This window comes from Rousettus aegyptiacus, unplaced genomic scaffold (assembly GCF_014176215.1).
Source record: "Rousettus aegyptiacus isolate mRouAeg1 unplaced genomic scaffold, mRouAeg1.p scaffold_m13_p_2, whole genome shotgun sequence".
In the NCBI taxonomy this organism is placed as follows: Eukaryota; Metazoa; Chordata; class Mammalia; order Chiroptera; family Pteropodidae; genus Rousettus; species Rousettus aegyptiacus.
Window position 1 is genome coordinate 63,301,168 of NW_023416295.1, and position 24,061 is coordinate 63,325,228.

At 39.9% G+C, this 24,061-nt stretch overlaps 1 protein-coding gene across 1 annotated transcript; it reads left to right on the plus strand.

The window, feature by feature from the left end:
- The first annotated feature begins 3,829 nt into the window (after positions 1 to 3,829).
- On the plus strand, positions 3,830 to 23,052 carry RND3 (Rho family GTPase 3). Its single transcript, XM_016151119.2, has 5 exons — positions 3,830 to 4,237; positions 4,728 to 4,815; positions 16,172 to 16,281; positions 19,179 to 19,313; positions 21,034 to 23,052. Exons 1-5 carry the CDS (start codon positions 4,088 to 4,090, stop codon positions 21,283 to 21,285), a joined length of 735 nt encoding a protein of 244 aa, XP_016006605.1. The 5' UTR covers positions 3,830 to 4,087; the 3' UTR covers positions 21,286 to 23,052.
- Positions 23,053 to 24,061: the final 1,009 nt, after the last annotated feature.

Below are 24,061 nucleotides of genomic sequence, written 5' to 3' on the forward strand. Positions count from 1 at the left end.
AAACAATCAGGATTACACTTTACAATGTTCCACTGTGAGCTGATATCACCATAAATACACTGAACCTGAAAACGGAATAGTCTATAGTATGTTTCTAAAGAATGTTCAAAAGTAGAGGGCACACCATATTCTAAGCAGCCTTATTGTGCAATTTAAAGGAGGCAGGTATTTTCATTCTCTTGTAACAATGAAACTATGGAATATAATTCGGTCAGTGTTTGCCCAATATCAGACAGTGTCTTAGTTTAGTCTGGACTAAAATCCAGATTTCAAGACTTGTAGTCCATTGCTCATAAGAAGAACAGAGCTATTGTTGTTTACCAGTCCTCTGCCATCCCCAGATGGCAATTCTCAATTTGCCCTCTCTCCAGGCCAGGGATAGGATGCAATTTATATGTGAGATGGGATGTCCCCCTAATGAACAAAGGAAATAATTGTTAAACTCAAACCTCTTCAGACAACTGAGTGCCAAATACACATGGTTTATTAAATGTTTGAAATGTTTGCTATTTCTTCTTCTTCTCTTGACTTTAGGGGTGAATTAAAGAAAGGAGAGCATAATGGAAGACAAAGGAAGACAAACGGAAAGAATAACAAAAAGACGGGGGTTAAGTAATATTGAATCACTTTGATGGGGCTTCACATCTTCCAGATGAATGTTTTTCTTAGGGAAAAACCACTCATTGCAGTCTAAAATTTCTGTATTTTTTAGGAGTTTCGATATCATTTAGATCTGAAAATCTCATTGAAGAAGAACAGTTTCACAGTTCATAGTTAGTTTCATGTTTCACAGTTAGCGGACAGGTGCAAACCCATAACTAGAGCCATTCATTCATTCATTCATTCAAGTAATTTTGCCACTACCCTACTTCATGGCTCCCGATGTCTGACCTCATATTGGCCCTAGAATGAAACCCAAATTCTATGATCATATCTCCATCACCCAATTATTATGACCCTGCCTGCTTCTGTCTTCTCTGTTTTCTGTTTTCTCCCTCCTTTAGTGGGCCCAGCCACTCTGGCTTTCCTTCTATTCTTTAAACCAGCAAAACTCTTTCCCTCCACACAACCTTTTCATGATCAGTTTCCTCGCTTTCCACCGGACCTTCTCATGGCTTTGTTCTCATCAGTGAAGACTCTACCTCTTTAGAGAGGCATTACCAGGCCACAAGGTCTAATCCCCACCCTGCTATGTTTTATCATGCCATCCTGCTTTTTTCTTCATGAGCTTAGCACATTAATTTTTATTTGTGCACTTGCTTCCTTATTTATTGTGTATCTCTTGTCTGGAATGCGTACTCTGTGACAGCAGCAAACAGGTCTGGCTTGTTTACTGTTATAGTCACAGTTCCTAGAACAGTGTCTGGCATATAGCAGGTGCTTAATAAATATTTGTTAAACTAAATACAAAATGAATTTTTTTTAAAAAAAAATATATATGAAATATCCACACACATAGAACACTGAGATTCAAAGAAGAAAAAGAAAGATTTCTTACCCTGAAGAGACTCAAAGTCTGGTGACTTTAGGCAGTTGATTTTCTACTCTATTACACATTCATTAAATTTCACTCAGCAACTGGCAGATTCCTGGAGATTCAAGTAACCTGATTTCTAAAAATAGTCATCCACTATGATTCCAGATTATTCACTGGTAAAGTGATTATGCCTCTCATTTCGCCTGGGACAGACCCTGTTTACAACTGTTGTTCTGACATAATCATTTCGTCAGATATGATATGATAATCTACATGGTTATCCTGTTCCTGGTCAGCCAAATACTTATAAATGATAGTTATTGCTAATTAGAGGAGTTTAACCACATAGACTAAGTCAATTCATGAATATAAAAGGTCAAATCATATTTCTAGAAAGGGGCAACTTCCTAAGTTAAAAATCTAAGGGGAAAAAAGGTGGATCTATTCTCCTACTTCCAGTTAGTGAGGCCATTAATGAAGCCAGAATTTCCTAAAATATATTCAATAATTTTGAGAAGTGCAAATAAGAGTTACATGTGAAATATAAAATAGGCAGAGGATTCTTTATTGTTCCAGAAACTATTCTGCAAACTTCATTTATATTCCCTCTTAAGTACTATCATGACTCCTATTTTACATATGATGAAATCGAGGCTTAGAGAGGTTAAATAACTCATCCAAGGTCACAGAGCTGGCAAATATGAAGTTCAGGACTCAAATACACCTCTCTGTGATCTCTGGCCCACAACTATTATGCTTATTGCTTCTCAAACAGACAAGTAAATCAGTAGGTAAAAACTCCTATACTTAAGTAGATCTGGATTAAATCATGTAGATAACTTCTCTACAAGACTTTTTCCTGTCTATAACTTGCCAGAGTGCTTGGTACATCTTCAAGAGGCAATATGAGCACAGTGTCTCCATTACTAATTGGGCCACGGCACTTTTTTTTTTTTTTTCTGTGAGGAGAACTAAGATACTGCAGAGCAAACTTTGGCTAATGCCTCTTTAAGAGCGTGAGGAGGGCCAGCTATCCCCTTCTCTATGTGCCAGCCTTCCATGTGTGTAAACACAGCCCCACATGCTGAGTCTGCATCAGAGTCTTCCTTTGCAGGCAGCGGGGTAAGGGGTGCACCAGTTTTCTTATCTCTGAAAAGAAGAGACCATCCTTGGATCCCTGAGGTTTTGTGGGTTCAATACTTATATCTGTGCCTTTTCACTCCCCATACTGAATTTTCAGGTTTTTTACCTCATCTTCTTTCCAGTTATGAGCCTAGAAGCCTCCATAGGGGAAATTTTAAGTTGTTTTTGGCCAATGTTTTTACTACAACTTGACAGTTGAAAACTCCTGACAATTTGGAGCCCAGGGGATGAAGATGACAAAAGAAGAACTTTCCATAAGGAAAAGAGAACAAATGCATGGACCAATTTTGATCTCTCTGAGACTTTTGAGGTGGGTGGGTAGGGGTATGGATGCAGAGGAGGGGTGGGCAGGGTGGAAGGCTGTACCTGTATTTTTCGGCTAAGCATAACTGTGTTTTCTGGGACCAGCCTAAGGTACTTCAATTCCAGGAAGGTGAGTCTACAGATAAAGGAATTGAAGGGCAGGATCAGAATCCCTCCTACTCAGTCTCCTGAGGGGCAAAAAGGGGAGGGGTTGACCTTGTGTGTTTGAGTTCCCAGTGCTGTAGAGTTGAACTTCCAATGGCTTTTGTCACTCAGTTATGAGCATCTTCCACCTTTTTTTCCTGTCCGCATCTTTCCTACCCACCCAAAACCTTTCTGCCTTCTTCTGAGTAACAAACTGACAAGTTTCAGAAGCCAGTCTATTGCTGTGACCCAGGCAAGCCAGTTCCCACATTTGAAATAACCTGGCTTAGCTACTCTGCTATGGCCTATATTCCTTAGACAAATCATTTTTTCCCATACAAAATACAACCACTTAACTCTTCCCCACTCACGATTCGTTTCCTATGTTTTATAACTATGTGCTAACTTGGATGACATTTTTTTTTTGTAAAGATCCTTAAAGCTTCTGTAGATAAGTCCCTATTAAAACGTTCTTTTCAAGGAATTCTAGTAAAAATCAATATGCACACAGATTCAGTTTCCTATCTCTTCCTTGACTTGTATAGTCCCATTTATGAGCAAAGCGTCCTCGAAGTCTTCAAGTTGTACCAGAGCCTTGGTCTAGAAATAGATTCCGCACCGTCACCCTAGAGGGCGCACTGTTTACATTTTCCTCAAGTAATGAGACAGCGCTCGCTCCCAGGCTCCATAAAAGGGGAGGAGGCGGATCAGTTTCCTTCTCTCATTGAGAAAGAAGAGGATTGGAAGGCCGAGCGTATAAAGCCGCGCAGAGAGCGTGAAACAAAGCAGTCGGATCGGAATTGGACTTGGGGTGCGCCGTGTGGAGTCAGGCATAAAACTTGGAGGGGAGTAATAAGCCTGCTCCTCCAGCTCTCCTCCTCTGTGCCGCGCTTCACGGGCTCCCACCAGCCTTGCGATTTATTTTTATATCTGCTTTTTTTATACATAGAGAAATATATACATATATATTTTTCCCCATAAGAGAAAATTCCTGTTCCAAGAGAAAATAAGGCAAGATCAATGAAGGAGAGAAGAGCCAGCCAGAAATTATCCAGTAAATCTATCATGGATCCTAATCAGAACGTGAAATGCAAGATAGTAGTAGTGGGAGACAGTCAGTGTGGGAAAACCGCGCTGCTGCATGTCTTCGCCAAAGACTGCTTCCCCGAGGTGAGTGTGGCCCGCCCGGGCCTAAGGGAGGGGGGCGGCCCACGGGATCCCCCACCTCCAGGTGGGTTTCCCTTTGCTTTAATCCCTTCTTCCATTTTTCTTTTTTAAAGCCCTCTTTCTCACCCCTTACTACTTTTCCCCATGGTTAGACTGCCTGGAGAGGGAAAGTGGGCTGGAAGCGTTTAGGGGTTGGGACGCGCTTGCACATTCTGGTGTTAGCTTCTGAAACTTGTCCGGTCATGTGTGCAGAACCTGGGGCTGGGAGACTTGGATTCTCCTGTCTAGGAGAGCCGGGTGGGGCGAGTGGGGAGTCAGGGGTTTAGGAAAAGGTCCGCATGTTTAGCTTGTGACCTGGTGCGTGCCGAGTTTTGCTCTATTTTCTAACCGATGAGTGGGAAGCAGTTTTTTCAGAAGGAGGGTATCTGCGAGTGTCGTGCGTTTTAAGATAACCTCTTTGCCCTCTTTCCTTCTGTCCATTTTGTTTGTCCAGAATTACGTCCCTACAGTGTTTGAGAATTACACGGCCAGTTTTGAAATCGACACACAAAGAATAGAGTTGAGCCTGTGGGACACTTCGGGTAAGAGAGTCATTGGACCGCGTGGCGCTCGGGGCGGGTTTCCAGCTGCTCCGGGGTGCGTGGTGGGTCTCGGGACCTCGCGCCAGGCACACTCTCGCCCCAGCTCGGCGCGCCACCAGCGCTCTGCGCCTTTCCATTAACGCTGCCTTTTCCGAGGGATTCCAAGGTCCCTGCTGGGTGGGGGCGGGGCAGGACAGTGGGGATGGGGGGAGGGGTCTGGAAGTGGGGAGAGAAGGGCGCTGTTTGCGCGTAGGGTGACCCTGCGGTGAGAACCGTTTGTAGCCTAGTGTCCAAGGAGCAGCTGGCTCGCGGGGCTGTTCCTTGAAGCTGCCAAGGTGGCCCAATGTTGGGGTGTTGCGTGCGCCGCCTTGGAACCACTTGGCTCCGGGCTAGCGCCCCTCCAGGATCTAACCTGCTGATTTTCTTGGAGGCGGAGAGCGGCGTGGGAGTTGAGAAATGAGAGGTGGGAGAAAATCCCGAAGCGACGCCGTTACGGCGCGGATCCCGCCCGGGGGGGGGGGGGGCGGGGTAAGTGAGAGCAGGCAGCCTCTGCGCTGGTGACGCCTACAGCCAGGAATGCGCTGGCGGCGCGGACAGCACGCGGCCCGCAGGTCCCCAGGGCTCCACTACGCGCTGCCCGCCGCCATCGTCACCTCAGTGCGGACCTGCAGATCCGAGCTCCCTTCGCCCCCGCCTCCCGCCCATGCCATTCCCTCCTGACCCTTATTGCATCATGCTCCGCCAGCCTGGAAGGCTGCGGGCTGCACTACTCGCCTTTGACCTTCCCGTCCAGTTGAATTATTGGCGTCCTGATGAATTATTTTCAAGGGTCTGGGGTTCAAGGCCAGGTTATCGTATTCCCACGCGTCCACCCATCTACCTGGCACATGGTGGTTAGGGAGGGCCTGGTACCCTGCGGCGGGGTGGGGGTGGGAGGCTTTCAGAGCTCAGTTACTCGGAGTTCCATCTGGGGCTAACGCGGTGGGGGCGGGGGCACCGTCTGGAATGTAGGTTTGGGATCCCGGCACCCGCCGCTCCTGTCTGCGTTGCAGGAGGTCGGAGGAGTGCGATTTCCAACCAGGGTGTTGTCTCCGGAGGAGGAGCCGCCAATGAGGAGGCCGAGTGAAGGCCCCTGGCGTAGGTCTGGGAGTTTAGCAGGGACATGGGCTTCCACCGTGAACTGAGCCAAATCCCCGGTGAAACTAGCGCGCAAGTGCCAACACGCAGGTTTTGCTGTCAGGCGGGGAGGCCCTGAGATGGAGCTGTACTCAGCGGGGAGTGGCCTCGTGGAGGTACTTCTGTGCTGTACGAGTTCCCCACAACCCTGGGCTTTAACCTCTGGAGCCCCAGAGGGACACACGGGACTTGCCAGCACGAGGAACCAGACTGACAGGATCGCCGGAGGCAGTCCATGCACAAAGGCAAGCGGGAAATCTCGCACGAGCGCCTCTTATGGTCGATGCCAGATGCTCTGAGTTCTGCAGTGAGAAGCGCCTATTTTGTTTCTCCCGGGATACTCAGGCTCTTCCCGGAGCCTCGCCAAGGGCAGCAGAACCAAGACCTCACCGTGTTTTGTACTGGGGATTGCACGCACAGTCTCTCAACTATAGGGAAGGTGTTGGTGTTGATAATATTCTAGTGTTTTTTGTTTGTTTATTTTCAGTAGTTAATATCGTCAGAATTGTTACAGAGCCTAATACTTAATGGGCTTTAATGCCCACGCATATCATGATATTCCTTATACCTAGTGGGCAGGACAGCTGGTTTGGTACCAACAATTAGCACCACTACTCTCTGCCTCCAAGCTCTGTTTGGACCCAAGGCATAAGTATTTGGGTGTGGGGTCTGTGAGTCTGATCCAGTGATTGATAGGAAGCTGTATTTAGAGCTTAGCTGCTGGTTACCACAGATTTCTATGTGCAAACCCCCTACCTCCCCGAGTCTCATTTCATTATCTGAAAAAGGGATAGAGAGCTAGATAATGTTCAGGATCTCTCCCAGCTGTAGGATTCTTGGCTTTAGTACACTGGACAAGCAATTCTTTTCATTTCCCAGGATTTTGGCTGGCTTCAGCTCTCAGTCCCAATGGATCTGGCATCTCATGCTGGGTTTTTCACCACCCACAAAACAAGCCAGGTTCTGAACAGAGCCACTGCTTCCTGGTGGATTTAGGAAGGAGACTCATTTGTGTAGGGGAGGGGCATGGGTGGGTGGGCTTTATAGGAATGCTAGAGTATACATGCCCTGTCTCTAGCTTCAAGAGTCACAGGACCACCAACAGAGATTTTAGATTAGGTGCCCAAAGGGCTAAATTGCTTTTTTTTTTTTTAGGAGAAAAAAAATCACATTATTTTTCAAAAGCTAGCAAATAAACAAAATATGGGCAGTTTGTAGTTGGAGGTTATGCTCACATGTGCAGATGAATGACACTTAAGATATTTTCAAGTATTTAACTCAGACTCTATGGTTTGTAGTCTCTGCACACATAGCATCATACCTTCACACAGTAGTCATGCAATAAAATCTGTTGCATGAACAAATCAATAATCATATGCGTTGTTTGCAAGGAGATGAGATTCCCTGATATTTATTCCCACTGAATTACCTGTGTACAAAGAATGGCAACTTTATAAACATTGCCTTTCATCAAATTAAAGATAATCACCTAAAATGAAGTCTGTAGTGAGGTAATCACTTGTATTTTTATTTAATGAAACAAAACCTATGCATGTTTAACTAAAATAGAAAGATATGAAAAAACTGTGATTAAGAAAATATCACGGCAGAATTATTCAGTAATGAAATCTTCGTTTGAATTTAGATTTATACAAATGGAAAAAGGCATAAGGGAATTAGTTAGAATCTCATTATGTTGTTTGTGAGGCAAAATGTTAGTTAATTAAACACAGTCACCAAGCATTGCTTAAATTCTAAGAATAGACTGTTTCCACCAAAAAAAATAGTTTGTTATTCATGAACAAAATACTATCTTGCAAGAACCATTTCATCAGCAACTAATCGTTTCAAGTGTCTTTAACATTTCTCCATTACATCTCAAGCTTTTCGAAGCAAATTTCTGAACAAGACTATTTTTTTGATAAATGTTTGACATTTTCTTTGTTCACTAAAACATTTTAGTTGTGAAAATAATTGCATATACCTGATGCTTCTTGATACATTTATTTTTTTCTAGCTGTTATCAACTTAACGCTGGAGATAAGATCTAAGCCAAGTTTCTGAAGTCCTAAATGTTGGATTTTTTTTTTTTTCTAGAAGTTTGGGAAAGTTAGAGAGCGATATAGGAAAAATTAGGTGTGCCTAACTTACATAGGGAAAGAGATGACATAAACTTTATTCTGTGGCATTCGCGTTCTCTTTAGCCTTCTGGAAGAGAAGCGAACATTTAGAAGGCAAGCAGTTCTTCTCTTATCTGGTTTCTGTACTTGGAAGGCTTCTCATAAGTCTCCTTTTTCTCCCAATAGTCATACGATATGTATAGGCAAAACTGCCAATTTGGGTGTGGGAAAGAACATCAAGTGGAAATAGGCTTAATGGGGCCTTTCTGTACCAGGTGGAAAGAAGATAATTCATTCCCCTCTTTTTGAGGCGCAGAAACTTATTGGTGCCTTTCATTCTCTCTCCTTCCCCTCTTTTTGCACCTAGTATGTGCAGCCCCTCTGTTAGGCCTTAGATTTGCAATGTTAATTAAAATATGGCCCTGCCCCCTAAGAGTCATATGATGCTGGTGGGGCAGGGAGTGGAGAGAAGGAAGCTCTCCCTACTTAGGGTAGTTCATATTCAATGTATGATGAACCAATTTTGTCAGGATTTTGAACCCAAGTGCCTTGTTCCACCTGTCAGATATCCCTTGTACCGATAAATACCCCCCACCCCTCCCCCGCCCTCAGTTAGGAAACAGCTCCATTCCCAGTGCACAGCCTAGGTAAAGCAACCACGGTGGCAGTTTGCCAGTTGATTTCTGAGAGCTGCTTAAAGTCACTCTAGCCACCCCAAAAGTAAACAAACATTTCTTTGAACTAATTCCATTGTGAATCCTCTAAAGGAGGGAGAGTACTTTTTAAGTTAACTTTTGGATACAGATCCATAATTTCTTGATTTTAATGAGAAGTATTCCCTTTTTATTGATAAGATTTTTTAATTTTTTATATTTTAATAACTTTTTTTTTATTAGTTGCAGAAATGCTCTAAGTGATTTTCAGATTCACTCAATGAGTTTCTACAAAACCATGGGTAATTGTTTCAATATTTTGAAATGATCGGTAAGACCAAAGTAGTTTAATATGTGCTTCAGAATCTGCCACATTTGCAAAGCAATGGAAGCAATTCATAGCATGGAGCCAAATGCCTACTGATAACAAAAACTTAGTCATTTAAAGATTACCATATCTTTTCTTAAGTGATTTGATTGCAGTGTAATTCCAGCAGGTGAGATTTAGGGCACAATAATCATTCATACCACCTTTGCCAAGGAAAGTTAATGTACATTTTGCTTAAGGTATATAATGAGTTTTAAAATACTTAATTCAGCTGCTAAAATTGTCTCAAAATAACTATGTTATTGCCTCACAAGCACACTTTTGAATCTTGTCACGATACAAGCTTCTTTTAGGCCCAAGTGCTAAAGTTAGTACTTCCTGTATTAATTTTTAGCATTATTAGCAGAGAATGTAGTATTCTTTAAATTTTACATTTGAAAGAAAAGGAGGGAAGAAAAATCTTAATTACTCATGGCCTGACTTTAAGGACAAACTTCTCTGCAAACACAAGTCTCTCTATTGTTATATTTGTAGCTTATACATCAAGTTTTAAGAATGGTCTCGATGATGATGTCGAACAAGCACTCTATTGAAATATTTCTTCATTGGGATGGAAATGTTTCAGCTGTGTTGGAGATTAGAGTATAATTAATTCAGAAAAGCAGCTTCAAAAGAGATCACTGGTCCTTTTTTGTAATTTAACATGTAAATTAACACACTAAGGCAAGACATATAGAAATGATTATAAAACCAGTAAGCATTTTTTTTTTAAGGTATTCTGTACAGGAACTCTGTTAGAGGCTGCAGGAGCAGGGAGGGGTCAGTGCAAGGCTGAATAAGAGCAGCTCCTGCCCTGGAGGTACTAATAGTCTTGTCTTTGGTGCTATGCTATAGTACTCCTTTATTAGGCGGTTGAGTCTCCAGATTTCAAAGCTGTTTTACTCAACAATGAGAAGATCTAAAGAATTGCTGACTTCCAAAGAATTGTTGAAAGTCACTGGGGCCAGCCCAAACCCCTTGCTAGTTGAAGCCCACCACAATTCCTTATCTCTAGAAGTTGACTCAGATCTTAAGAAGTCCTTAACATCCCTCCCACTTGGAAATGGGCTTCCTTTTAATGGCTACCAGGGAAAATAAGATTCTGAAAGTTGGCGAAGTCTAACTTAAATTAACCTTGTTAGAGAAAGAAAGAGGGCAAGAATTGACAAGCCAAAGACACGTGTTTGCTTGCAATGGGACTGTCAAAGGCAAAATCGCAGAATACCAGTCAAATTATAAGGTAGTAATAATGATCCCTAGGATCTTAGAGTTTCAAAACCAGGTTCAACTCTTGAGTTTTCACCCTGAAACTTTGTAAGAGAGATGGATTAAGGCAAAACAGATTGCTCTTGAGTTTAGGTGATTTCCAATAAGCAGTATGTAAAACTACATTTGGAGACTTGTCTGCTGTGCAACAATTTCAATTTAAATTATGGATCCAAAAAAAGTATAAATTCTCTTTCTAAATCTGTATCTCTTTAGATGATTACCAAAAAAAAAAAAAAAACTTAAACTCTATTTAGTGCTGAGAATCAGTAGTTTCTTCAATCAGCTCATGGCACCTGGTGGGCTGTGCCAAATGAATTAGTTGTGCCTCAGCCATGTTCTGATGCCCTTTAATGTCTTCTCAGTTACTATATATTGGCAGCTTTACTCAGAAACACACCCCTCCCCCCTCCCTCTTGGCAAAACAAGTTTTATTGACATGGAATGTAAGTGGCCTCAGAAGGTTGGCCAGGTGTTGTGCACATAGGTTTTGAAAAATGAGCCTGATGACATAGTGTGTGGTAAAGCGATTCATTCATGTGACTCTTCAAGGAATCAAGTATTATACGGAACATAAAATATTTAACCTGTTACTGACTGTAATGTAATTTTTAAAAAATTATACATTTAAAAAAATTATACTCTTATCCCTAAAGACCTGTGTCTTACTATAGTTCCATATCAAGGAGAATATTTGGATTCTTACATTTTTTTAAAGTATTTCAATAAGACTAGGAGTTTAAATGACCCAAAAGCTTTATTTGCAGCCCCCAAATAGCAATCTTATTTGACTATCCAATTGTGAATATGCGTTGCCCCTAGAAATTAAAAATACTAATTCTATCGTTACAGCAATGCAGAAATGCCCCCCACATATTCATTAAATCTGTTTATAATTCCCGTTAATCTCAACCTATAGAGGAAACAAACAATGTCCTTCCTGGAAATGTTTGTTGCATATTTGCTGGCATGACATTTGCAGGCAGACTGCTTGGGGAAAAAGTTCAGCAGAGTCTTGTCCTGAGCCAGACAACCTAAGTTCTGCTTGGACTTGATTCACATTGTTGAGACTGTTGCTAATTTGAAGCATTCAGTCTGAGTAGAGATGGCATGAGGAAATGGAATCTGGTAAATAATTGGGCGATCACAGTCTCGCATGTGGCTGCTCTTTGGTACAGATGTTTTCTTGGTGGTCACTAAAAATACCGAAAGATAATCTGTTTTCTCTGCCAACAATATTCAACATTCCTAATTTTGTTGTTTTGGGTAGGAATTTTTTATGGGGAAAAGGGTAGTTTTTCAATTTAAAGTTCAAGAAAAGAAAGTATAATATTTATGAAGTATTCAACTAGAAGAGTTTTCAGTTCTCAGACTCCTCTAGAACCTCACAGTGTTTGAACAAGTTTCGCAAAAGGTTCTATAAAGCCTCCCTTTTGGGCATGGATCTTCTTATATATACATTTAATGATGTACATATATGGTATGTTTTATCTTTGTGAAAGGATGACGGAAGCAGGCAGGTATGTGTCTGCAGAATTAGTTTCTGGGCGAGGCACACTGTGACTGTTCTTGGCCTGGAAATACTGCTCTCACCTAGAATTAATGACCTCGAAGACAAAGATGGGTAGACCTGAAGTTTCAAAAGCCTTTTAGAACTTTGCTGATGTTTGCCAAACTTGAGGAACTCAGAGAACCACAAATGTGCACTTATTCTAAACTACACCCAAGCTAAGAGCAAAGCCCTTTAACTGTAGGTATTTTTTGAGGGGAGGATGGCATATGTGGAGTAGTTGTTTCTTTACAATATGAAATTTTCCTGATTTTCTCTTGATGGTCTGATAGGTTAATTAGAAAGGACTTTGGAATAGTGCTGTGTGCTTAAAGTTTCATGCAGTGTAATAAAAATAATGCATCTGAGATTTCCGTGTGCGTGAAGCCTTCACATGCTTCATGTGAAAGAGTTTTATTTGAGAAAGCTCAGTACCAGTACCTAGAGTTACTGAATTTAGCTAGTACTTTTTTGGGTACTAGGGTACATACATTAGTACCTACTGCAGTTAAAGTTCAGTACTTTTCTACATGGTGAGAAATGTCTAGCACTCTTTCTTGTGTTCAGTTCTACAGTTCTGGAAGCTTTTCATATGCATCTAGATAGATAGATAGATAGATAGATAGATAGATAGATAGATATCACAAAAGTAACGTTTTGCTGCTTGGCTTAAGAGAATGTTTTACGACTTTTCTGGAGGGATGTGAGAGTCAAGGGCAGGTATTGCTCCTATTCTATGGGCTCACCTTCCCCTCCTTCCTTTGGTGTCCCTTCTGCCTCTCCCCCTGCTGTTCTCCCCCTGTTGCCTCTCACTCAGAGGCCATTCCTGGAATTCCTCTTCATTTTTTCTTGGCCGGTGACTTATCCCACACATGCCTGTGATTACACCGTGCACTCTCTAGTGCTTGCTTTCTTTTGTGCAGTAGCTTGGGCTTTGTAGAAGAGAACGGGGAAGAATTCAAAGTGCTTAAACACAGAGCAAACACTGTCAAGTTACACAGGATTTTTTTTTCCCTGAAGGTCTTGCTTAGCTGATGAATTGTTTGATTTTTTTCCGGTAGGATAATTTTTAAATAATTCTGTATCAACCTTTTTTTTTTTCTTTTTAACTGTGAAAAAACAAAGACAATAAATAGGCTTTCCTATCCAAAAAGAGTTTTAAACTTACCCCTTCAAAAAATATAATGAATATGTGGTTTTGTTATTTTTAATAACAAATTACTTTTGTAGTTAGTGGTTAGACAAATTAGGCTTATAACATAAATGTGGGGATTGGTTTTAATACTACCTTTAGATATTCCTGTTGATCAAAATGAGCTGTTCATTAACAAAAATAATAGGACAGGATTATTCCTAATGAGCTCTTGTCAAAGCTCTTAAAAGTTACCTCTTTATCCTAACAAGCAAGGTGTTTTATTTTTCATGAACCATTACATACATGTGTATTTTCATTCAAAATATTAAACCAAAGAAAAACACAAGCAGAAACAAGCCTCTGTAAGAATGTGGTGTAACATGCCAATTCCGTTTCATTTTAAACTAGGCTAGTGTCAAAATTTTTCAGATATTTGAGCAGAAAGCAGATTGCTTGGTTCTAGTAAGCAAGAGTCTCCATCCTTGACAGAGGGCAGAACACGAAGCCAGAGCCCCTTTGTGGCCATGAAATGAGTTGGGGAAGGAAACCCAGTACTCAAAGGGAGGGAGGAGTATTATCTGCAGCCATGTGGTGACTTAAAGGTTGAAACCATTTTTCTTGTAGTTCCAATTTTACTTAGTGTATTTTAACCCCTTTGTAATTCTATAGCTGTCTTTCCTAAATTTCATATTTGGAAAAGATGGTCTCCATTGTTATGCAGAGTAGTTGCAGACCTGAGAACAGCAGTGAAAACTTTCATCTAGTCACAAGTCTTGTCCTGAAGGAATAAGGCACCTCAAGATGCCTGTCCTCCCAAGTTCAGGTCTGACTGAGACTGGAAAGTATCCACAGCAGGATAATTGTCTTTCCTAAAGTGAGTGATTTCCAAGACCGGAGGTTCTGAAGCCTGGTTGAGTTTCTGACAGTCCTCGTTGTTGGAAAGCTCTCATTTATGGATTTGGGGCCAGCTCAGCAACTAACTTTGAAGAGCAGAGGAAATCCTCATGTACATGGCTGATGTTTGGATTTTCACACTGTGATCTGGAATTTTATTATTCTGTGTTTGGAAAGAGATTCCCTAATGTTTACAGCAGTTGTGTCAAAGTTAGACTTTGGACACGGAAACAGGAGAGGTTGCAAGTGAGGCGGTCAGAATTTCACAGAACAGATACAAAAATACCACTATATCTACCATATAGAGTGATATGTCATCTCATTTCTGATGCCTCTCAATGATGCTTAAATTGGTGAATTATTTGTGAATTATTCCCTTAACGTCAGATTTCTTTAAGTGGCTGAAAGGCAGGGGCCACAGCTTGTCATTTTCAGAGATGTCCTCATTCTAACAGGCCTTAATATTTAAAATGACTTGATTTAAAAAAAAAAAAAAACCACTCTAAACTCTTTAAGGTTTGGGAAAATGTCATTTAGTTATCGGTCCACTTTCTCAGGGTCCTGAATCCAGCTGCAGGTAGGAAGCCGCAGCTCAGGAAAAGCTCTGGCTTAGATTGTTTGTTCCTATTCACACTTTCCTTCCTGATTCCTACAACATTCCCTTTTTCCTAGTTAGGTCGACAGGCCTGGCTTAAAGCTGTCACTCTCCGTTCCCAAAGCAGCTAGTGAAAAGGCCACAGTGATACTGGGGTTCTTTAATGAATACTTGGGACCCAGAATTCACTGTGAATAGAGGGCGATGCACCCTAACCACAGTGGCTGAGGCACCCTAACCAGCCTCTATATCTCGAGAACAACAACAACAAAATTTTGTTTTGATAGAAGTATAAAAGATTATTTTGAAAGCTGCTTTAGTATTTCTCTCCTCCTGACTTTGACTATCAAGGTTTTGATTTATCAAGAGACAACATGTCATGTTTTTCTGTTAGAAATGGAAGGTGGTGTCAAAATGAAATTGGATTTCAAAAAAACTTTGGTGGCTTAGATTTTTTTCTCTACTCTGGAGGCAGATACATATATATGTATATATTTCCCCTAGTAAAATGATTTTCATATTATGCCTGTGAAATGTCAGTATACTGCAAATGATTTTAAAAAATACGTAATGCTGATAAGCTGTATTTAATTTTATAGTCACATCATTTTGTAATAATTGGCCTCATATAATTGCCCGCCCTTTGAGATTTTCTTGAAGGAGAACTTTCCTAAGCAACTAGAGGGTTCTGTGGTTAAATCAGTTGACCAGAACTTGAATCTTTAGCATGCCCTAGATTTAACTCAAGCCAGGATCCTTGGATCATGTCCTAGCGTCACTCTCAGAGATGGAACTGTGTACAAAAGTGACAAGATCCAATATGGCATTTATTACATGCTGCGATTATAACAGCAAGAGAGTCTGTATAGGTTTAGGGGTAAGTTTAAGTAAGCGAGCTCAAAGGTCAATGGCATATCTAAACTTGGAACTTTGAGACAGGGTGGCACAGTTGTGGTTTACTGTGGTTCTCTTTGAATAGCCGAATCTACCTTTTTCCTCCTTCCCCTGCACATCCCCCATTTTATCAATAGAGTGATCTCAAGTTTTTGTCACTTTCCCAAGAAGTAGCTCCATTTATGGTCCATGCTGCCACTCAGCTTTTAATAGCAGCGACACAACCATAACCATAGTTACTTCTTACTGATCCCTTACTAAAAGCCAGGACCTGCCTGGGTTTATTTGTTCCCAGGTAGATAATGTTTTCACCTTCATCTATGAATGAAGAATCAGGTGCAGATTCCTAACGCAAGCCTCCCCCGCCCCCCTTCAGTGGTGGAGGTAGATTTGTACTCCAGGCCATCTGGCTCTAGAAGCTTCTGCACTTCACCCAGGTGCCTTGGGATCTGCCCTTTGAACTGCGCAGATTTCAACGTAAAATCCTAGCTCCTCCCCTTGAATTCAGGTCAGATACTAGGGAGGCTTCTGGTAGAAATGAATATATTACTGCTTGGCTTGTTCATTTACATTCATTATCAAGAATTAGAGGAGGTGGGAATGGGGCTTATCATGTGGCATTCATGGGATTTAACACAAAAGGGCAGAGTTGATGCACAACAGAGGGGATTTTCATCTGAAAACTTGTATATTTTCCTCTCTTTCAGGTTCTCCTTATTATGACAACGTCCGGCCCCTCTCTTACCCAGATTCTGATGCCGTGCTGATTTGCTTTGACATCAGTAGACCAGAGACTCTAGACAGTGTCCTAAAAAAGGCAAGTGCTGGGGAATGATGACACAGTTCATTATTGGCCCATATGTAAAATAGAAACACATGGTCCGCTGGGGAGCTCCCACACTCTAGTTAATCCTCGGCTAAATGTTTTATTGTTAGAACACTGAGAGAGGCACTGTCACATAACAGGGTTTCCACACATATGTGTCACCAGTTTTGATGATGAATCTGCTTAAAATTTTATTTCATTTTAAGAAACAAAATACCCTTTTAATAGCATCTGTGTTTATCCTTTGGGTGGAAAAGCTACAGCTAAAAGTAATTATATCGATTACTGTTGAGCATGTCTTCCTTTTTTCCTTCCTTCCTTCATTTACCCTATAGATCATGCCTTCATTGACAGGTTTACATTTGACCTCCACTCAAATAGTGAAATGAATGCAATAATAGCTGTTTTAATTAAGAAGCTGTGTTTCACTCACAATGTTATTTATTAGAAACAGAAATAGAACTAATATAGGAGGAATAGAGGTGTGTTTCCAGACATGAGACAAGGTGACCTGTGATCAGGTAGATGTCTGATATTAATAAAACAGTAGTTGTCAACTTGCTCTAGATGATGACACATACCCAGCTTTTGGAGGCAAAGGAGAGTAAGGTTGTGTAGGTGGAGAAGGGAACTGAGGAAGCTCTGGACAGAACCAGGGAGAGGTCAAGAGGAAGGGAACCTCTTTCAGGTATGTCTGGGTCCTGGGGAGGCCAATGGGAAGGAGGCATTTTCCTTGGCCTCCACCAGTATAGACTCAGCCCCCCATTACAGGAGGCAAATGCTTTTCCATGGATCAGAATGTATTAGCCACTAGCCGATTTCTCAGGCCTAGCCTGGAACACTGTGGGGTTTTAGAACCAGACCCTTTTCTAGAGCACCCTCTTCTTTGTGCACAAATGCTTAGACAGGATGTGGCTGAATCCAAGTCAGTATTTATATATTTTGTGTGTTTTTATCCGTTTATATTTATTTCCCTATCCTGTTTGACTGCTTGTCTTTTTGTGTCTTTATAAAATTAGTGTTTGAAGGTGAATCATCCCTGTTTCTTTACTAAACATGAGAAACGATTTAATGAAATATGAATTTCTTAAAAGATCAAAGGTTCTTTTTTACTTTTTAACTCCTTTCGATTTTGAGTAGTGTGTATTTAATGCAAACAAAGCTAACGTTTGTCAGATTCAGGCAGGAATACACCTTTCCTGTCTTCAATGCTTGTAAACAATTGCTAGACATGCAGAGGGAGGCCAAAGTCATTACATAAGTGAAGAACAGCATAATGACATGTCCAGTGCTTGTCTGTAAGTAAAAGAGATTGCTTATTTACTGGAGTTTTTACTTGATGTAGCATCAGGTTATGCATAATTTATGATGAAAAGCCTCTCTCTTATTTTATTTCGCTTTCATCTTTTAAGACCAAATGAATAGTGACTTTGGCCTTAAAGATATTAATGATTATGTTTTACATTTGTGTGAGGTGTAAGGCTCTTGATAACTCCTGCTATGATTTGTCTTGAGTAAGTAAATTTTTAAGTCCTTGAATATCAAAGAGATCAGAATGGCTTTAAGCAGGATTGATCATATTCTTCTTCTTCTTTTTTTTTTTTTTTTAATTTACCTTCTAGTTCTTACTCCATTGCCATCTAGCACATGGTAGATGCTCTTAAATAATTCTAGAAGGAAGAAAGAAGGGAGAAGTTGGTAGATAAATTAGGCTCTTATGAAACATATATTACCACCTTCAATCCACTGGTGTACTTTGGACTAGAGTTCATTATCTGTAGTACACCTCTAGATCTAGAAATGTCTTCTCTAGTGGTCTTTTAAATTGCTCCCGCAGGATGTTTCTCTTATCTAGTATTAAATACATGACTTTGTCACCCCCACTCTTCTGTGAATTCCTTTGCGAAGGGCACAGTTATGTCTTAATCATCTTTGTAACCACCATGATATTTGGTAAAGCGCTTAGTACTTTTGTGCATGTGGGAAGAAAGAGTCGGGAATGGATGATCTCAGCCCCTCTAATCTGTCCTCCTCAAGAGGCAGAGCTCTCTTGTGAATACTTGGAACCCCCAATTCCCATCCTGATGGTCATCTCAAGCTTGAGGAATTGAAACCACAAAAAGTTGTCTGTTTGCTCTTTAAGGGCACAGCTGGAATTCCCTGTCAGATATTTCTTGACTAATCATTTTTTTTCTAGCCAGATTGGACTAAAATTGAAATATTTAACAACTTATGTAACTTAAAACTAACTCAGGGCCATATGAGCCACAGGACCAGATGCCTTCCTGATAGCCCAAGGGATAGGACTTTACAATGTTGTGGTCTGTGTTGATTCGGCCACTCAAATGGAAGCTCCTTAAAGGCAGGATATCATGTTTATTAACTTGATGGAGATTTCATCACATGGAAACTGCTTTGTCTTTCTCAATGGATCAGTGCATGCATACCTATGCTTGTCTTAGCTCTGCCTTATTCCCAGCCTTCCATGCTAGGAAGTGTCAGCTCAACATATCTGAGGATACAGCCATTTGTTAGAATATTTAATTATTCTTAAGGCACTTTAGTCTTTCAGAGATACCCCGATAATTAAGAAATTATTGAAGCTACCTTCTGCTAACACCCAAGTCTCTTGCAATAGAACAGATACTGAGTCACAGAAAGAGAAAATAGATAATATACATAAGCCTTCCCTAATGGATCCATTTTAAAAAGTAGTAAAACTTAATGTCTACTTAGAAGATAAATGCAAGTTTGCATCTTTATCTGAAGTGACACTTTCTCTTAAATGCCCTATATGAGTCCCATTTCTGATGTCTGCCAGTGGAGAAATGTTTTCCATTATGTGGATGCCTGCACTTTCTTAATTTTTTCTCTCTTCCTCCCAATAGTGGAAAGGTGAGATCCAGGAGTTCTGTCCCAACACCAAAATGCTCATGGTTGGCTGCAAATCTGACCTTCGGACAGATGTTAGTACATTAGTAGAGCTCTCAAATCACAGACAGACACCAGTGTCTTATGATCAGGTATGTATGTCACCAGCATGCCATTGTGGATTGTAAAAAGAGTGACAGAAATGAATCATTACTTATAATGAATAAAATTAAAAAATCGCCACTTTTCTGAAGGCTCAACCAGTGGTCAACCGCAGGTGCAAAACCCTTTGCCAAGATGCAGACTGAGCACCATGAGTCCAGATTGTGACCGTCTGTATACACAGAGATAAAAGCAGCTGGTATTTTAGGGCCTGTGACTTCACAACAAGCATCTAAGCTCCTTCAGGGAAGCCCACAACTAGGATTAATGTCAAGACTTCGAAGGGAGCACCTGAGTGGTCTGGGGCATTTTGGCTGAAATTATGATGATACTTTGATGCTAGACCCACTCAAAAAGCTTTTCAATGTTTTGTTTGTTTGTTTTTTAGCAGTTTACTGCAAAAGGATTCGTTCGTGTTATATGCATAATAAGACAAGTTTTGGGAAAAAATATTTTACAATATGAACACTCTGTCATTTAGTAGGGTAATTACATGATACTTGATTACTGAGTATACAAACAGTGGAGCATATGCTACCTGTATATCTTTGTAACTCCCACTGGATTTAAGAGAGAATGTGGTCAAAATCAGTAATACTCTTTGACAGAGTTTATCTTATTTTACACTCAACAGCACAATGAAATATCCAAAAAAAAAAAAAAAAGCCATCGCCACTAAAATAGAATACTCCATAAAACCCTTTTAGAGATTCATCATTTCTTCAGATGTTTCTTCTAAGTAGAAAGGAAGAGAATTGGTTTCAGAAATTTATTTTCTTAAAACCTACATCCAGGTTCTAAAAAGAGTTCATGTTGAAAGAGTTAGAATTTTTTTTAATGTTTATTAATTTAAATATTGTGATTTTTTTATATTGCATTTTTAATTAATGGAAATTTTGTTATTTAATAAACTGTTTTCATGCACGCATTTTTATTATTGTGTACACCGGGATGTATGGTCCATGTTTAGAAATTATATATTTTGCATTTACTAAAGTAATAGATGTCATAACAGTATTATTCCTTTCCTCAATTTATTTTGGCCCTAAGACTTGATTACATACATTTTAAAATTGATTCTCTATTCCATCCCTTATCCCTGTTTTTTGTGTAGCCTATCGACTCATCTTGAGTGCTATATATACTCAAGAAAAGAGAACTGAGCACCCCGTTAGGTGCTGGAACAGGCTAGGGACCAAATCGCCCTTCCCAGAGCCACGTGGAGAATGCAGCATTTACATTCATGATCTTCAGCTGACTTTTTCCAAAACTAAGAAAGATTTTCTGGCTAATTCTATACTTTGATGTGACCTGGAAGACCTAAGTATCTAGGTACTCTTGGTTACAGTCGATAGTTGAAGATGAATGTACTTCTTTGAATCATCTCACACTAACTGATGATTGGGTCCTCATTTATTGATGACCCAATGACACTAGATCAGCCTTTACCACCTCTGGGACGTCAAGCGTTATCCAGTGAGTGATAATAATTGAACATCCTGAAACTTGATCCTGACTGCAAATATTTATGAAATAATAAATAAGGCAATTTAAATTTAAAACTCGTATTTTTTGCAGCGACACTTGGAAAATTCAGTTAACATATTAGAAATGTTTTGTGATGCATTATTATTTCATGGTATTAGAGGACACTTCGTGACTTTCCCTAAAGACTTGTTGCTGATTACATTCCTTTCTTTTACTTCTCAGGGGGCAAATATGGCCAAACAGATTGGAGCTGCCACTTATATTGAATGCTCAGCATTACAGTCAGAAAATAGCGTCAGAGACATTTTTCATGTTGCTACCTTGGCATGTGTAAACAAGACAAATAAAAACGTTAAGCGGAACAAATCACAGAGGGCCACAAAGCGGATTTCACATATGCCCAGCAGACCAGAACTCTCAGCAGTTGCTACAGACTTACGAAAGGACAAAGCGAAGAGTTGCACCGTGATGTGAATCTCCCTTTATCTTTAATGAGGACAAGGAAATCTAGTGTAAAAAACACCACAACAAAACAAAAAGGTGAAGTCTGAATGAAGTACACAGCCAAAGTCACATATTCTGGAGGCTTAGGAGGCATTTGAAAGGATGCTTATCTTTTTGGAACCCTGTCCTTAGGTTCGGCATGTAGAACAAGTGGTGAAAAGTGAATACATTGAAGAGTTCTGAAGTGTGACTTGAAAATATGCCAAAAAAGAGAGATTCAGATGGTAGATGAGGAGGAATGCGAGTACCTCCAAGAAGAAAAATCCCGCTCTGAATGGTGCTTGTGTTATCGTTTTCTTTGTTATAATCTATTCATGAATCTCTACTTTGATTTAATTTTTAAATGTTTTAATCTCCTTTACAAAAAGTATATATTAATATACCGTCCTCATTGGGGAACTGGCACTGTGACCTTAGCATTTAGTTTTCTAGAGGATGTGATCTAATTTCCTCCTAGCTCATCATTAAAATGGAAATTATATCAGGACCCAAGGGATATCCAGAGGAAAAGTTTGTGAGGCTTTGAAATCTTGCCTTCCTGAAGAGAGCTGAACAAGATGGTTCTAAAGAAAGGCTTTTGCAGTCTTGCAAGATACGCAGACGGGCACTACAAAGATCGAATAGATCGAATAGAAAAATGGTGTCGATTTTTATTCAGTCTGATGGTTCTGTTCATCATTGTGATTGTCATTAAAAAGTGGTAAATTGCTCAATGTAATATTTTTGTGCGCTGTTTAGAAAAGAGGGTTGTGATTTTTTTGCCATCGTTGATGAAAATGCAAAGTCAAATAAAAGGTGTCTTGGTTTGGTGTCATAGAATGATCCAAGGGGAAAAAAATGTAGGTACTATTTTCACCTGAAGAAATAAGGAATGAAGGAATAGTAGCAGAAAGCACAGTTTGTGAGTAAGCTGTCTGGAATTAAGTTTCCAAAAGTACAAAGCAAAAGGCTTATTATTTGGGGGGTGAGGCTCCAAAGCTGGCAGCATCTGATGATCTGTTGGTTTATTTCATTTTATTTAAATGAACATGACAAGAGAGGGATCCTCTTGTCCAAGCCTTAGAGAATTTTTAGAGGGAAATTATGTAATGTCCATTCTGACACTATGCTAGCCGTTTCTAAAGAGTCATTGCTAAACCTCACTTAACCAGATTCTGCCAAGGCCCATGTTCAATACTTGATCGCAGTTACATAAAATAATCAGCATTTAAAATAGTTTACAGATATTTTTCGAACAGTTCCTTTTAGAGTTTCTTTCCGAGAAGAAACCAGATCTGACCTGTTTATTGTTGGCGCTTGTTGAAAACGAGCTTTCTTTCCAATGATAAAGCTTCATTTTTGAAGTGTTGAAGCTGTGCTCCCATTAAATTGTGGCAGGAGAGGAGATTAAGGTAATTACAACACTTAGTTCTATGTCTTACAAGCACTTTGTTTTGTCTCTGCAAGAAAATACCATTCCAGCCATTTCTCACGAAATACAGACGTTTTACCAACATAATATGCTTTGACTGATGCAGCATTATGCTTTGGGCAGTATTACAAAATAGCTGGCAAGTGCTTTCTGTATTAAAATATTGTAAAAAGAAAATAAGTTATAACTGTTATAAAGCAGAACTTTCGTTGCATTTTTTTAAAATGTTGAAGTCAGTTTGTATGTTTGGTCAATGTTTCTGCAGTATTTATTAAAACATACTTTTTTTTTCTTCAAATAAAAAAGTAACCATGTCTTTGTCTAAATATGATCTGCCTTTTTATTATCCACTTCCTGATTTAGCCGTTTAGTTTTGTTCTTTAACAGAGATGATTGTAGAATCTGGCCTAACATTTCTTGACCTAGTAGACTGGAATTTTTTGATTCTTGACACTAGTTGCAGTTACTTGGGAAAAGATAAACCTGCATATATAAAGGGATTTAATTATGATTTCAAATCATAAGATTAAAATGGAGCATAATTAGACTAAGTGATACGATCGTAGATAAAAAAAGAAAAGCCTTGATGCCGTCTGGGATTAGCTTTTAGAAAATGTGGAAATTCCTTGAACCACTTTAGCAGTGAAATAGTATGATGTAGTCTCAGGTCATAGGTTTAAATTTGAGGTGAGGCTAATTGATTTTCCCACCCTCTGAGGACCCAAGCCTCAGTCTGTTAACCCAGACAACCACCTTGCAATGCACGTTCTTTTTTTATAGATGACCCAAGATGCAGCAATTGATTGCAACAATTAGGGGGGAGGGGAAAAAAGCAAAATAAAAATGGCCTTCTTTATAATAGCAGTTATCTCGATAACATGGGACAACATAATGTAGGCTTCCGCAGTGACCTGAGAGAGAAAAAGGAAGTATGAAATAGCTTAGGACCAAGGAAGACCTGGGTCTGCATTGGTTCTGTCTTTAGCTAAAACTCTTACAAGTTTTACATAAATGTTCAAAGATACTCAATGAGGGACTTTAAAAGCAGCTATTCTTTCTACACTGCTAAGTCACTTCATATGAAAACTGCATCTTTTTTTCTTTTTCTTTTTTTTTTTTAATGGCTTTAGAAATCTTGGAGGTATAGAAGTAATTCTCAGAAGCACAAACCAAAGGGAAAACCTGAGGATCTAGCATGATTGAATGAATTAAGGAGCATTGATATCATGGGATAGCCTCAGAAAAAAATTTTAAAACAGAGAATTACCAACAATGTTTGTTACTCAAGTGGTAAAGAAAATAAAAGTACTTTCCTAATCCTTGGCATTGAGTAAC

Bases quoted from the DNA above. Each gene is read 5' to 3' on its own strand.
- RND3 (XM_016151119.2), top strand. From the start codon at position 4,088: ATGAAGGAGAGAAGAGCCAGCCAGAAATTATCCAGTAAATCTATCATG. The intron at 4,238-4,727 runs GTGAGTGTGGCC...TTGTTTGTCCAG, and splicing joins CCAAAGACTGCTTCCCCGAG to AATTACGTCCCTACAGTGTT. The intron at 19,314-21,033 runs GTATGTATGTCA...TTTACTTCTCAG, and splicing joins CACCAGTGTCTTATGATCAG to GGGGCAAATATGGCCAAACA.